This window comes from Triticum dicoccoides, chromosome 2B (genome assembly GCF_002162155.2).
Source record: "Triticum dicoccoides isolate Atlit2015 ecotype Zavitan chromosome 2B, WEW_v2.0, whole genome shotgun sequence".
In the NCBI taxonomy this organism is placed as follows: domain Eukaryota; kingdom Viridiplantae; phylum Streptophyta; class Magnoliopsida; order Poales; family Poaceae; genus Triticum; species Triticum dicoccoides.
This window is the reverse complement of record NC_041383.1, coordinates 824,773,926-824,789,771: the sequence shown is the minus strand read 5'-3', so window position 1 is coordinate 824,789,771 and position 15,846 is coordinate 824,773,926. Positions and strand designations below refer to the sequence as shown.

At 48.4% G+C, this 15,846-nt stretch overlaps 1 protein-coding gene across 2 annotated transcripts; it reads left to right on the top strand.

Moving 5' to 3' along the window:
• The first annotated feature begins 1,486 nt into the window (after window positions 1-1,486).
• On the top strand, window positions 1,487-4,758 carry LOC119366645. Of its 2 annotated transcripts, none has more exons than XM_037632408.1 (5): window positions 1,487-1,747; window positions 1,826-1,893; window positions 2,270-3,220; window positions 4,134-4,238; window positions 4,351-4,758. In XM_037632408.1, exons 3-5 carry the CDS (start codon window positions 2,303-2,305, stop codon window positions 4,465-4,467), a joined length of 1,140 nt encoding a protein of 379 aa, XP_037488305.1. In that variant the 5' UTR covers window positions 1,487-1,747; window positions 1,826-1,893; window positions 2,270-2,302; the 3' UTR covers window positions 4,468-4,758. The 2 variants fall into 2 exon arrangements, with proteins under 2 accessions (XP_037488305.1, XP_037488306.1); XM_037632409.1 differs by having other exon boundaries at window positions 1,491-1,747; window positions 4,134-4,208.
• The last annotated feature ends 11,088 nt before the right edge of the window (window positions 4,759-15,846 follow it).

Here is a 15,846-nt window from a genome sequence, read left to right as displayed (position 1 = left end):
GGACGACGAGTGAGCGTCGCCGCCGCCGCCGTGCCGCTGCCTCACCCGGAGAGCTCCAATTTTGGCTAGTCTGGGGTAGGGCGGCATCGAGATGTAAAATAACTTTCAAAATGTAGCGAGGATCAAATTATCGTATGTAGTATGTGTTCTTCATTTCGCCCGGAAATGCTTTTTTCAAAATTTATAGTTTCAATTGAGTGCTCTGCTGGGTCGCAGCCGATTTTCGCGCCCTCAAATCTCTGATTTATCGGCCCTCATCCGCTATATAAGAGCATCTCCAACAGCCGCGCTTCGCGCCGCGCGCAAACAATCTGTTTGCCGCGCGCGCTTCGTCTGGTTTAGCGCGGCCGCCAGCGCTGGCTCCAGCAGCCGCGCTATAATGTAGCGCGCGCGCCGCTCCGGCAGCACGTAAAAATACAGCGTGTGCGACTCGCCGGACATTTTAACATATATGGCATTTAGGACACAAAATGAGTTTGAAACATTCATCAAAAAGCAATGAACATGTGAAATTTGACACAAACAAGTTGATGAATAAAAGTGCGGCATTGGGGAGCTTCGACGGTGCGGCGGCAGCACGGGACGACGTTTGGCAAGAAGAGGCTGCGCGCGAGGCCGACGCTCGGCGGAGCTCCGGCGGTGGCGATGCCAACACTCCCCGCGCTAGGGTTTCCGGCGGCGGCGGCGACGGACGGGGGGGAGGGGGGGTCGCGGCTGTACAATGGGGTGAGCGCGGTGCCGGTGTGCGCGTCCATGGGTGGAAGGGCGCCGGCGCCGGCGTGCGCGAGGCGTAGGAGGAGAGGAGAGAGTGCGGCGCGAGCGCTCGAGTGTGCTGCGCGCGGAAGCGGGCGCTCCAAATGCACCGCGCGGGATAGTGCTTCTGACCACGCGTCCAACTCGTTATAACGGGCGTGCAGTTTTTACTAAATGAGTAACATGATCTTTGACACATAATGCAGTCTTGATCTTATAAAAATTTCAACGTAGGTAGGTAGTTATGGGCAAAGAATATCAGACTCAAGAGAAGGATTGATATGGTTTCTAACAGCAAAAGAGATGACATAACTCCAATTGAGAAAGATTATGTTGCCATTGCTTGAATGGGTACAACAACAGCCACTAAGATGTCGTCATAGATTTTAGAAGCACGAACGCTCGAAAATCTTTTGGAATTTTAAATAGTTTGTGCTTTCTTTAAGTCTTGCCCGCCCAGTTTTTCATTTCAAGCTCCGCCACTGCACACCGCCATGCCTCATAGTCACGTAGTTAGGTAAAACCAACTCGCGGTTAGGTGAACATTGGTATCGTCAGCCCATCAGAATTCAAGCCATTGTGTTGTTGATGCAGTGGCATCACCGTGGTGGACTAGGAGAGGAGCAGGAATCGGAGTGGACTGGACTGGAGTCAAGCTGGAAGTGGGGCCCACATCGCCGCCAGATTCCGGTGGGGCCCACCAAACAGCGAGCCAGGCAGCGACTGTCGGGTGACTGACTCTTCTCCCCCTCCGTCTTCCGTCTTCCTCCTCCTCCCGTCACCTCACCTCGCCACCAAATTAAAATTAAACAACGCCACGCCGGAGGGAGCGGAGAGGGGGAACAAAAATCTGGCCTTTGGCCTCCGGGAGAGCAGATTCCGCAAGCTCCGCCGCCGCCGCAAGCTGCTTCGCGCCGCTCCGGCGGTCCCCCGCCCGCTCGCCGTCGCCGCGCCACCAGGGCCAGGGTTTCCTGCTCGGCTCCGAGCAAGCCAGGTACTAAAGGATCCGCCTTTCCTCTCCTCTCCTCTCCTTCCGTTCGCTGCCGTCTCACCGGGTTCCCCGTCTCCGCACGCGCCATTCCCCTCCCCCTTGGGCTCCGCTGCCGGATCCAACTCCTCAACCACCACACGACAGCGCAGGTACCCCAGATTTGCCGCCTCTGCGCTGTCTCCTCGTCTACTGTTCCTCCCCTTCTCCTTCTTGCTCATCTAATCTAAGCCGGATCCCAACTAATTTTGCGCCGTCCGCCACGACTCACGAGTAGATTGCAACACACGCCGTCGAATGAGGTTGCTGCACACGACTCCAGACTATAGACTAGACCGCATCCCCTCGTTGCTTGCTGCTACCGATCCACCATTTCATCCGGGTCACTGAATAATTTCACCTCAGTGACTCACAAACAACCTTTTATCTCATCATCAACCAGCCGTCTGTCTCAACTGAATAATTTCTGTAGTACTAGCAAGCACACTACTTGGTTACTCAACTGTTTTTTCTTCTGCTTCCTTTCAGATTCTGAAGGTGGTCGGTCCGTCAGTTGGCGCAATGGGCGTAGTCGAGGAGGAGCAACCGGACGTCAGCGGCGGAAAGCCTGATGCCGCCAAGCCGCCGCCTCCGGAAAGCGATGAGCGAAAACCAAGCAACCCCCGCGTGTCGACCTGCAGCACGGACAAGGACGACGGCCTCGCTCTCTGCCGGGTGTGCCACTGCGTGGAGCCTGACCTCAGAGGCGAGTCCGCTCTCGGTTTCCTAGGCATCGTGCCGCCTTCCCCTGATCCATCCATCCTGAAGACTGACAAGGACCCAAGCAATGGCGCCACCAAGACTTCCATCAGCAAGAATGGCTCTGATGTTCCCAAGTTTGTTGAGTTCATAAGCCCCGAGGGGGAGATCTTCAAGTGCGCCACCGACATCGAATCCGGCCCTTTGCACCCGCAAGACGACATCGTGACCCTAGGGTGCTCCTGCAAGAACGAGCTCGCGCTCGCGCACTACGCGTGCGCGCTCAAGTGGTTCATCAGCCACGGGTCAACCGTGTGCGAGATATGCGGGAGCGCTGCCACCAACGTGCGGCCCGGGGATTTCAACACGGTGCTCGCGTCACTAAAGGACTACGAGGCCCTGAGGGAGAGGACGTCCACCGGGGACCTCTCCTACTTGCACTACCGGGCGGAGGCGTCCGTCGACCCGGTCGCCCTCGCGGCGGTACGGAGGCAGCGGCTCTGCGAGATATCCTCATGGTTCAACCCTCACAACACGCACTTCGTGTTCTCTCAGAGCCAGAGGCACAGCAGCAACAACGAAGAGGTGCCTGTTAGCCCGAGTAATAACTCTGCAGACTATAGTGTTTCGGCTTGGGGGCCATCACACGGGGGTTCAAGTGTCGGGAGTACCGGAGCTTTCGTCGCCATCGCCCTAGCTTTTGGTATTCTTGCATGGTTTGTTGCTCCACATGTTGGCAAGGTAATCAATCTACCCCTCGAATCTTCATTCTTCTTTCTGTGTATGCTATGGCACTCTTCTTCTGGACAGGAGTAGGACCATTCAAATTTCTTCATAGTTTTGTTCACTAGAGCAGATAGACAAACCTTATATGCGTATATTTGTGTCCAACGGAATTACATACAAATACATTCATTTGAGATGAAAATCCTGCTGCACATCCTTTTCGAAGGAACCTGATGATATTGCTAGAGGCATAGAGCAGCTTTTATAATCTTGTCTTGTGGCCCCTATCAAATTTATCTTCTGACTGTTGTGTGCATCTTAAAATTATCAGTGCACATTGCTGTTATGCACCAGCTCATACCTTGTCATGTAATGATAGACAAACCTTATAATGTGTGTTCAAAGAATTACATACATACAATTATTTGGGACGAACATTCAGCTGCCCATCCTTCCTAAGATTGACTGACGGCATTTCTAGAGACATAGGCAGCTGTTTTAATCTTGCACTTTCCCCCAACTTTATCTTCTGAATGTAGTGTGCATCTTAAAATAAATAAATCATACTTTTGCATGTAACGATAGGCCTCTTGCATTTTTTTTCTCCTCAGGACAGAGTATTACAGTAACAGCTAGTGATACGTCAGAAGTTAACGTGTCTTGTCTTTACCCAAAAGTTTTGTCAGTAGGACACTGAATTGTTTGTAGATCTAAACTAAGATAGTCTGAAGCACAAAACTTAGATGCAGCCAGCCATGACTATATATTCTCAGGTTGTAAGCTCATCATGTTTGTGACTGCAAATGTTTTCATTTCTCTGTATTGTGTATGGTATGATCTGCATGTATAAACCATACACATTATTGGATTCAAAATATTTGACCATAATAATCTCTGTATTGTTTTTTTTTTTCAAATTTCTGTGCAGAGAGCGGCTGCGATCATTCTTCACATGCTTCTGGGAGGCCTATGCTCGTTGACTATAATAATCTCGCTGAGATTTGTAAGTAAACTAGGATGCTTAACATATATGGTTTGTTCTGAACTTTTTACTGGTAGCACTTGTTCAGATGATAGTTGCTGGTGGTGGTGGCATCGTTTCTGCCTACTTTGGTGTAATTCCCACCGTCCTTTTACATGTGCAGGTCTTCCCGAGAATCCAGTTTGGGTCGATGCGGTACTGGGGGATCCTGTTCGTGTCCTGGTTCCTTGTGTTTGGAGTGTGGGCGTCGCGAACCCGCTCCATCCGCCGCGCTTCATGATTACATCGAGTGTGCCCTCAGTCAGCCGTTATGAGGATTTAGGACCGCGGCGTCGCAAAGGGTAGCGTCCACGGCAGCGTTAGGTATTGTCCTCCTTGTCTATATCCGCCGCTATATCAGGGGTGCGTTTCTTTTGTAGCTGTTTGTTTTCAGATGTATATGTTGGGCCGAGAAAACAAGGAAAATTTCTGGTGGTCTGCTACTCGTTTGAGATGCAGATAGACTGCTGCTAGTTAATCGGCATTGTGGATATGGGAAATGATATGTTGTTATATATTTTTCTTTTGCTAAGACTCCATCCATCCATCCATAGTCTTGGACTGTGTCTTGACAAAAGAAGTGAGCCTGGGTTGGGCATCTTGCCACGGCGTGCCTATGCCTGGTGGTGGTGTCCTCTGACGGCTCGGTGCCGCTAGAGCTCGAGCTGAACTGCTCTTGATCAATGCCGTCGCTAGCTATACATACCATGGGCGTATAATTTTGTTGGCTGGAGTATGTAAGATGTGCATGTTTGGTGAAGAAAACAAGGGGAGTTATGTTGGTGAATTTTCTGGAATCTGCTGCTGGTCTCAGACATGGCTAGAGTAGTGCTGTTGTTCAGTGTTGCAAAACAATACAGCAATGTCTATATTTAGTTTTCTGCTTCTTCTTGTTGAAACCTCCATAGCCTTGGATCTTTTTAACCAACCGGGGGATTGTTTCAAGCTCTAAGAGTATTCCTGCTCCTTGCACTGGCCTTGTGCGCGAACCGGGAGGTGTGGGTCACCTTGATGCCATGGTGGTGATGGTGAAGCTCCCTGTCACTCCCACTCCCATCATGTCGCCTGTGGTTCACCCTTGTTGGCTCCTCCCTGTCCCCATGAACAACAACCGCGGAGCGACGGCTGACGCCGACCGTGACCCGGTGGTTCCTCGGCCTCAGGGACCTCTCCAGATAGACCCTCCTCCTTGACACTGATGATCCTTCAGAGCCGCCATGCCTATGCCGAGTGGTGACCTCTGGGGAGTCGCTGTCGCTTGAGGAGAACCGCCCTTGTTCGAGGTCGTCGTCGTGGCGCGGGCGCCTTCTTCTCGGTCGCCTCCGGCGCGCGTCCTTGATGCTCCTCATCTTGTTGCAGAGGCGCGCGCAGCCGTGCTTGCAGGCCGAGGAGCAGCAGGAGAGGCAGGAGCAGATGATCTTGGAGATGACATGGCCGACGCAGCGGCAAATGCCCAGCTTGTAGACGACGTAGAAGAAGAGCAGCACTGCGTCCATGCGTATGTATGATTGGGTAGTATGTAATGTAAGCAGCAGAGACGGGTGTGTGTGTCTGTTGTTGTGTCACCACTCTTGCACCGTGCTTACCAAGGTAGAGGAGGAAGAGCGCGACGGCGGTCTTGGCGAGGCTGGCGACGCAGAAGTTGTCGATGTAGCAGAAGACGTCCCACATGGGGCCGCAGGCCGTGCTGCCATGCCATGGCCGGCGAGGAGATGAGAGGAGAGGTTGGCGGTGAGCAGAAAGAAGAAGGGAAACTGAATGAATGAATGAATGTGGTAATAAGAACCTGCATGCCTTGCCGGAGAGGAAGTCGATGGGCTTGGAGAGGAGGCCGGCGAGCACCTTGGTGAACCCGGACACCACCGACTGCAGCACGTTCCCCATTTGCTTCCTGCCATTCGCACCGGCGGTTTCATTTCATCATCAGGTACGCAGTGATCGTGAGGGTGGGAAATAATTGCTACCTGGAGGATGGATGGATGTTTTTGCTGCCGGTACGATGATGCTAATGGCGTCGCCCGCCGGAGTTGTGTCTCGCCGGAGAGGGAGAGAGAGAGAGAGAGCGCGCGCTAACCGCACCGGACCACGTCCTCTGTCTGAGTTCCTTTTTTTTTTCTTCTTCTCAAAACAGAGCAGAGGAGAGCAGTTTTGAACCGCACCGCACTGTAGGTTTGTAACCGACGCGCCTGTCCCGATTCGTATCCCCAATCCGCTGCCGCACCCCCGGCGACCTGACTGAGCGCCAGGATCCGCCGGCGACCATGGCCGCCTCCGAGGCCGGGTCGATGATGGGCAGGGTGGCGCGCGAGTGCGGCTGCCACATCTCCGCCTCTCAGGAGGACGCCCTCGCCGCCTCCCGCTTCCTCGGCGCCGGCGGCGACCAGGACGAGGAGTCGGAGGCATTCGCCACCGCTCTCGATCTGTCCCAGCAGCAGCAGGAGGAGGAGGATGCCGTCACCATGTGCACCCTCCCCTCCACCCCTTCCCCCACCAGCTCGCCGTCGCCCGCGCCTCCCCCAGCCACCTCCCTGGGCGACCAGGAGGAGGAGGAGGAGGTCTTGGTCGATCTCCCCCAGCAGCAGCAGCAGCAGCAGCAGGAGGAGGAGGCCGTCACCATGTGCACCCTCTCCTCCACCCCCTCCCCCACCAGGTCGCCCCCGCGCCGGAAGCCGAGGGTGTGCGTGAGGAAGGTGAGGGTGAGGGGCGCCAAGATCCGCACCCCGACACCCAGCCCCGACCTACCGCCGGAGCAACCAGAGCAGCAGCCCCATGCCGATCCCCTCTACCGGGCGGTGCAAATGGTGGGCGCCATCACCGACAGGAGCAGGAGCAGCAGCAGTAATGAGAATGGCATGGAGGACTTCCTCGCGCTCGCCCGCCGGCGCGGCCTCCTGTAGCCAGCCAGCCGCCAGCCAGGAGCAGCAATGAGGATGCCGCCATGTCAGGTACACAACAATGGAGATGCACTGGTAACAAGGAACACCTGGTGCTTGGCCACGCCACTCATTCATCCAGTGAGTCAGTCAGTCATGCTGCTCCATGGTACAAGGAAAAATGTAGTCAGATTGATTACATAACACTTGTATTAGATTAGATTAGAGCAACTCAGAGAGACGCTTGTCTGTTTTCTTCCTAAAATCAAGTGCCTGGTTCATGATTGCTCCATGCAATGTAGTATGTACTAGCAATGAATTATGTTCATCACCTGCTCAATGCATCAGGCAGGCAGGCTCATGCTCATGCTCACTGTCTTTCAGGCACATTCGCAATCTTTTATAGAGCGTGTTAAGCTCTTCCTGCTGGTGTTCAACTTGGCAATTTGCTTCTGATAACATAACATAAAACACAACCACACTACCTGTCATTCATTCATGATATATAACCATGAGATTGCCGCCGACCCGACCGCATGATGAGTTTTCGACAATTTGCAACATAAAAAGTCGAATGTACCAACTTCATCCATTCATTCATCGACCTCTCCGCTTTAATGCCTGTTTTACAAGAAGAAAGCTCCCTCTTTCAGTCCACCAGCACACGCCAAAGTGAATTTCTGTCTCTCCTCCACACCTCAGTTAACTGAACCAGAGGGAACAGATGAGATAATAGAACAGAGTCACCTCTACACACTCTAGCTTCTTCAGGCAACCAATGCCAAATTTTGCGTTCGTTACTTCTCCAGCAACAAATGCTGGTTTATTCATACATGGACACAACCCAACTCTTAACACAAAAATCTCTACAATCTTGTAAACCTGGCTTACATACGACGCTCTAGACCATGTCCATGCAACACCACTCATGACTGCTCCAACAAATGAAACATGTCACAAACTAACTTGTCCACCTGTGCAACACATAGTACATCACAAAGACCAGAGCAAGGTTTATACTAGTAACATTTTCTCCCCCCTAAACCTGCTTGTCAGCATTGACATCCACCATACCTATCTTCTCCTGAGTTGCAAGAATTTCACTCGGCCAACAGGCTTGGTTAGAGCATCTCTAGCTGATCCTGGAAAACACCGGAAAGAACCGCCGTTTTAAGGTTCTAGAACGGAAAAACGACCCGAGCAAGTCCCAGAAAGAGGCCTGGCCCAGGGAGCGGTGTATTCAACCTTGAGTCCCGTATTTGTCCATTTTTCGCCGCCCCATTTGTCATTTCCCCCATCTCTCGCGCAAGTTGGCGGGAGTGACATTTCAGCTCCTTTCTTCCCGCCACCGCCGTCGATCTCCTCGTCCCCGCGCCACGATGGCATGGAGCACCCGTAGCCACCGCCCATTGGTTTTCATGCCTCACCGACCCCATCGGTGTTTGCCTTGAGATTCCGTGTCTCCCACGGCCAACTTCCCTGCCTCCGCGCCAATCTCTTCCACCTCTGGGGTGAAACGGAATGGCAAGGCAACCACGTCCTCCATGGAGTAAGGACCCTTCCGACCACGGGCGCCATTCCCCCTCCCGCGCACGGTGGTACCATCTCGGGTGCCGGCTCGAGGACGGGCGCTTCCTCCAACCCTTCCGGCAGACGGGCTAAATCCCAAACCAAGGGGCCGAGGAAGGGCAAGGCAACGGTGGCTCGAGGACGGGCGCCTCCTCCACCCAATCCGGCGGCCCATGTACCCCACAATCCCTTCAACTCCACCGGCGTCCACAACATGTTCGATCAAACGCGAGAGAGGTAAAATTTCTTGATAGAAAAGATGTCGTCCGATTTGCAGTGAAATACAATTTTATTCTAAAATCTTGGTCAAACATACATAAGACTTGCACACAGAGGGGGTACTTGTCAATTTTATGTCTGAAAATAATAGATGTCATTTCACAAAACATACACCATAATAGAAAAGAGATTTCCACACCCACCGTTGCCAAAAGAAGCTGACACATAACGATTTTGCATAGTAATAGAATAACTGTCTGATGACTGATACCATAATGATTCACAGCATACAAGTTGTACTCAGCACCAAGATGAGCAGATAATTGTATGACTAGCATATGCTAGATAGACGATACAAAACAGTTAGTTAGAAATCTTACATAGCCACCTCACTACATGGCTGTGCAATCAACCGAGGAAGAGGTCCGCCTTTTCATTGACAAGCAAGGACCAGGCTACGGCAACCTCCACTGTGGCATCCCCAACTGAACACTCACGCATGCTTATTTGGCAGTGTTGAACGAGGAAGTCAATGTGAACCTTTGGAGCAAGGGTTAAGTCCACATGATACAGAGATGCGTGCATCCGTGCTTACAAGCCGAGGAGGAGGAGCAGACTATGGTGCCGATCCCGTGGCAGACTCAGCCGCATATGCCAAGCTTGTAGACCAACCAGGTACAAGAACAGAAGAAGTATATAGTACTCCCTCCGTCCCAAAATAAGTGACTCAAAAGTGAGTCAACTTTGTACTAAACTTAGTACAAAGTTGAGTCACTTATTTTGGGACGGAGGGAGTATGTGTGAAGTGAAAAAGGTCATGTGTGATGTTAAGCAGTAGACTAGATGTGGAATCCTGAAGCGAGCATATTTTCTTTCTGACAAATGATGAATTCTATTGGCTCAAAATAAAATAGAGCATCAAGAGGATACAAATCTAAAGAACACACACCCGGCATCTGTGTACATGGTGTGTGTGTCTCTTTGTCTGTTCTGGAACCTTACTTATACTACCAAGGTAGAGGAGGAAGAGCATAGCGACCATCTTAGCGAGTCTTCATTTTTATTTCGAAATTGATAAAATTTGACGTCAGATTTTTGGGCTCTCGTCGCATACATGTTTTGTGGCGTCAGATTATTTGCACCGATCTTGGAGCAGCAAAGAGACACGTCAGCAAGGAAACTTCTTTCTTTTTAACATTTCATTCCACACCTAAATCTGCACAGCCAACTCGCTGGCCACCATGAAGAGGTAAAATCTGGAGCCTGATCAATCCACAAAGATCAGCTGCTCTTTTAAACTGTGTTTTTGCGGATCGGGAGAAGTTTTGCGGATCATTGCCTGCTCATACTCATCAGAGTTCAGCGCCTTAACCAACACTTGACGATCGGACTCCAGCGGCACCCTGTGAACACCCAGTTTAGTGCTCGCTTCTGTTGCCTTGACACACGCTGGTCCTCTCTATATGCCAAATGATGCCGGAGTGAATTTGTGGGTCAGTGTTGAAGATGCCCATAAGAATAACCGAATATCAGAATAGAAAGTGATCGGTGCCTTAAGACGGGCCTGCATTTTTTATTAATAGAGGTGGGCTTGCACTTACGCCCGTTAATCGAGATTTCTATAGACGGGTGCCTTAAGACGTCCCCTCCGTTAACAGCGGTGGTCCGGCGTCCACCTCGGTTAATCGGGATTTCTGGAGGCGGGTACCTTAAGACATCCGCCTCGTTAATGATTTTCAGAAACCCAAAAACACCCAAAAACCAAAAAAATTGCAACTTCAGGGAATCAAATCCTGACCTCTCTACCACTACACCACACACTCACTAATACTATATATAATATACTATTTTGTTATGTCAATATTTTCGGAGTATTGAATATTTTGGCTACTAAATAAACTAAAAAAAATTCAAGCACTACAACTTTGGTATATGATGTCTCTCCATCTGAGATTGTTTGGAAAATTCAAAAGTTTGAACATCAAAATATGTGGATAAAACAACTATTTGAGATTCTAATTAAATGATGACTTCAAATTAAAAAAAAACTTATCAACAACAAACATGTAGCTCAGGTCGGCCACTACAACTTTAGTATTAACTATGTGAACAATCGAGGTTGTTTAGCAATTCTAAATTTTGAATTTCAAAATCCATAAACTTAGAACACACATTTGTGACTCTAGAGGGTTTTAAATAAAAAAAGAATTCAAGTACAAAGTTGAACTATAATTTTCTTATACAGCACGTTAAACATCCGAGATTGTTTGATAATTTTAAATTTAAATTTCAAAATCTGTGAACTTACAACAATATTTTGGAACTCTAAATATTTTCAATTAAGAAACTTATCAACTGCAAAGTTGTATATCACGCCGAGAGCTACAACTTTGATATACAGTTTTTTTCCGCCCTAGTCTATATAAAAAATATGAATTATTTTTTGATGCAACTATTAGAAGACGGACGCTTAGAGCGTCTGCTTCTGAAAATCATTGATTAACGGAGGCGGGCATCTTAAGGTGCCCACCTGCGGAATTTGATTTACGGAGATGAATGTCCTAAGACAACCACCTTCGTTAATCGATAAATTTTGGAGGCGGTCATCTTATTACGGCGTCCGCCCGTAAGTGATTTTCAGAGGCGGGCATTTTCCTAGAGCCCTCTGATCATTTACAGAGGCGGTTACTAGGTGTGCCCATCTCCGAAAATGGTTTGACCCTGTCTTCTAATTAAATAAAATCATTTTTTAATTGTGCAAGTGATAATTAAGGGATCTAACCATCGACATAGCTACTTCGCCATACCAATATAAAAACACTGGGGCCAGCCGAAAGCAACACGCAACTTGCACAAGATCCGTGATCATGCACCATATCCGACAAAGCACCCAACAACTTACGGAAATGTTAACGCCCACATGTGTGGTGGGCGTTTGCACATCGCCCACACGTCTCCATCACCATTCATTTTGCCACGTATGAATAGATGACATCAACAAATTTTTTTTTTGGTTTTCGGCTTAAAAATGTTGTATCTCCTAAATAAAAAAGCGAACTAAAAATTCGTTTTCACCATTAAATCCGTCTCGACGAGATCTTCAAAACTAGACCCCGTGTTGATATGTTTCGACGATTTTTTTTTGCCAGAAGTTGCCACGATGTTTACACTGCAGTTGCCATAGGGCTTAAACTAAAGTTGCCATGTGGCAATTTTAGTTTGTAGATCATGGCAATTTTAGTATTTTGATGATGGAAACTCCAGTACTTTGACCATGAAAATTATTTTTTGTATGAATCATGGCAATTTTACGTGCATGTATCATGGCAATTTTAGTTTATGGTTCATGCCAAGTCTAGTTTCTTAATTTCCCGTTTTATAAATGTCAAAATTTACTTTTAAATGTAGAAGAAAATAGCTGAAATATATCATGGCAACTTTAGTGTAAACATCATGACAATTCATATGCAATAGACATGGCAACTTTTAATCCAAAAAAAATTTCATCAAAACATATCAACATGGGATCTAGTTTTGAAGATCTCATCGCGAGGGATTTAATGGTGAAAACGGATTTTCAATCAGATTTTTTGTTTAAGAGATAAAACATTTTAAAAACTGAAAATCCAAAAAGATTCCTGCATGCATGCATGCGATGACGTGGCAATCTGTTTACATTAGAGACGTGTGATGTGTCTCCCTTCCTGCCACACGTGTGGCAGTTAGCGCGACCCGCAACTTAACAAGTCCATTAGGCAAAAAAGCAAGGATAAAACTAACAAGTCCATGTGTGCGTGTCTTTGTCGTTAAGTAACATGAAGGAATGTCAGTGTCTTTTAGACTGAATTTTGCAATCTTGTTGTATAGCAATCTTGCTCTTCAAGTTTAGCTAAACAGGACATTTATTTACTACACACAACTACATAGGTCGGAGGAGTGCATAAAAGCAAGTATAGAAGCTCACTGACCTGTAAGACCAATGAAAGATGTGTCGGCAAGTATCGGTAATACCTCGAGAAACCTGTAAAAAAAATATCATGATTATTTAAATGTGCTTGCAATTATGTATAACTTGTATGTGTCGGCCCATCCCGGCATCATCTTTCTCTGTCTGCCAGGTAACAGGGTCGAAGCGTTGGTTTATTCATGCACCGTCTTTCCTCGGTGTGGGTTGAGCAGCCGGCGAGTGCGGCTGGTCGGACGTGAGCACAAGGTGGCAACCTCCCCTCGATGGCGCTGGAAGTCATAAACAAACAGATCTTGGGAAGGCGGTGATATGCCACGGTGGCGAGGTCGGGCAGCCTAGCGGCATTGTCGGGGCGGGGTAACTGCAGAGATGAATCTGAAAAACGTTAAGTGCTTTCTTATATATCCAGGGCATTGGTATCGTTTTGTGGCATCAACCGGTACCAATGCCCCCCTTTAGTCCCGGTTGATTCCACCAACCGGGACCAAAGGTCTCTTTTCAACAGTCCAAAGGGCGGGAAGCAGAGGCCTTTGGTCCCGGTTGGTGCCTAAAGGGGGGGGGGCATTGGTCCCGGTTTGTGCGCCGAACCGGAACTAAAGGTATGCATTGGTCCCGTTTCTTGGCACCAACCGGGACCAATGGCCTGCGCCTGCCAAAGCTGCGGTGCAGTGGGATGTTTAGTTCCACCTCGCTAGCTGAAGAGCGGCCGCACCTGTTTATAAGCGCTGCTCTGCCCACCCATTTGAACTCCTCACTATTGCAGGCCTACTGGCCTAAACCTGTCTCTCTGCCTGTGGGCTTGCTGGGCCTTCTACGGGCCCGAATCCTGGCCCAATAGGGTTTCTAGTCGTATTCAGGCCGTGGTGCCCCAGTAGGTGGCATTTTTTTATTTATCTTTTTCCAGTTTTTGTTTTGTTTTCTGCATTTTTTTTGCTTTATCTTTTTAATTCTTTTTGCTTTTAGGTCACAAAAATTATAAACTTTCTGTTAGTGCCATTTGTTTTCCAATTTGAATAGTTTAAATTTGAGTTTTTTTAAATTTGTGTGAACCACTAGTTTTTGAATAACTTTACTATAAAAATAGATTATTGAGTGATTCTTTTTCCTGCTATTTAATATTACTGTGTTTTATTATTATGTTCAAAAACTTATTTTGTTATTTTAGTTTCTAACAAAATAGTCTTTATGATAATTCTTTTTGCTATTAAGTTTCTAACAAAAACTTTCTTTATAAAACATCTTTTTTCTTTTAATGTTTTAGAAATTATTTTTTACTTATTTATTAAAGTCTATTTTGTTTCTACTTATTTATTTTCTTTTATTTTTTGCTTTTTTTATTTATTTTATGAAAATTCTTTGTTTTTTGTTTCTACTTACTGTTCTATTTTTATTTATTTTATTAAAGTTTTTTATTTTACTTTATTAAAGTTTTTTGTTTCTACTCATTTATTTTCTTTTTTAATTTATTTTATGAAAATTCCTTTTGCTTTTAATGTTTTACACACAAAAGCCCTCTCCCCTGGCTGGTTCATTGGTCCCGGTTCATGGCTTGAACCGGCTCTAAAGACTAACCTTTGGTCCCGGTTCAAGGCACTAACCGGAACCAATGGTTGTGGACCAGGAGCGAGGCCCATTGGTCCCGGTTCTTTCCACCAACCGGGACCAAAGTGGTCAGACGAACCGGGACCAATGCCCCCACGAGGCCCGGCAGGCCCCCGGACTCACGAACCGGCACCAATGGGCCCATGGGTCCCGGTTCGTGACCGAACCGGGACTAATTAATGGGCTGACCTGGCCCGAACGTATGCCCTGTTTTCTACTAGTGTATAACTCGTATACGCCGGCCAATCCCCGCATCATCTTTCTCTGTCTGCCAGGTAACAGGGTCCCAAGCGTTGGTCTATTCATGCACCGTCTTTTCTCGGTGTGGGTTGAGCAGCCGGCGAGTGCAGCTGGCCGGGCGTGAGCACAAGGTGGCAACCTCCCCTCGATGGGGCTGGAAGTCATAAACAAATGGATTTTGGGAAGTCGGTGATATGCGACGGTGGCGCTTGAGCGAGATAGACGAGAACACGGAGGTGGCGGGGGCCAGGGCATGTGCTGAGAAGTCGCGGGAAAAGAGAAATGTCTAACTAGTCAAAGTGGTGTAGCTGGAGTCGAAAAGGTGGTTCCTCGGGAAGATGTGTCCGCATTGAAGCGGTGGTTCCCGAAAAATTGTGTCCGTCAGCGTCGCCTTCCCGTTATTGATGCGGCGCGGGAAGCAACGTGTGCATCGAATTGACAGCGAGGAAGAGGCGGGTGGGGTTATTTGGTGGGTCAGGGTAGTTAGGAGCGGACGTGACAGCCGCCCCGAGGCTGGCAAAGCCTCTGGTTTGCCGAAAACGGTGTGTTCAGACAACCACGCGGACCGATACAAGACAATGTTGGATGACAGAACGGCCCGGAAGTATACGAGTGGTTTGCGTTATGCCCTGACATTATGTTAGGCCGATTCGTATCACACACCGGTAGGGGTCGCCAACTCAGCAGCCAAAGCCACCCAGCGTTATAAAAACCAAGGTATTGAAATCTAGGGTAATTTAGTGTGCAGGCACCCAATACCACGGTTTTGACATAAGAGAGTACGTATTTTGACGTATTTAGAGTAGTGTGGACCTGTTTGGGAAGTGCTTGTAGTTGTATGCATCGACGCAAATTTAACTAATAGCCGTTTGAAGCAGCTAGCTAGAGAGACACTGCAAGCAGCATGAATGGCGCACAGAGCACCGGCTTGCACAAACTATTATTACAACCAAAGTGGCCAAGCTAGCTAGCTAGTGTGAAGTGAACGTCGTCTGCGTGGATGGAGACAAGAGAGCGGCGGCTTGGGAGCGACCCAAGATAATGATGCATGGTCGCGTGCTCTGTTTCTTAAAAACAGGTCCCACGTGCTTCTTTTTCTTACTGCTCAAAGTATAATCCCAAAAGCTGTACCTGTACTACTACTATATCA

Bases quoted from the DNA above. Each gene is read 5' to 3' on its own strand.
- LOC119366645 (XM_037632408.1), top strand. From the start codon at position 2,303: ATGGGCGTAGTCGAGGAGGAGCAACCGGACGTCAGCGGCGGAAAGCCT. The intron at 3,221-4,133 runs GTAATCAATCTA...ATTTCTGTGCAG, and splicing joins TTGCTCCACATGTTGGCAAG to AGAGCGGCTGCGATCATTCT. The intron at 4,239-4,350 runs GTTTGTTCTGAA...TTACATGTGCAG, and splicing joins TAGGATGCTTAACATATATG to GTCTTCCCGAGAATCCAGTT.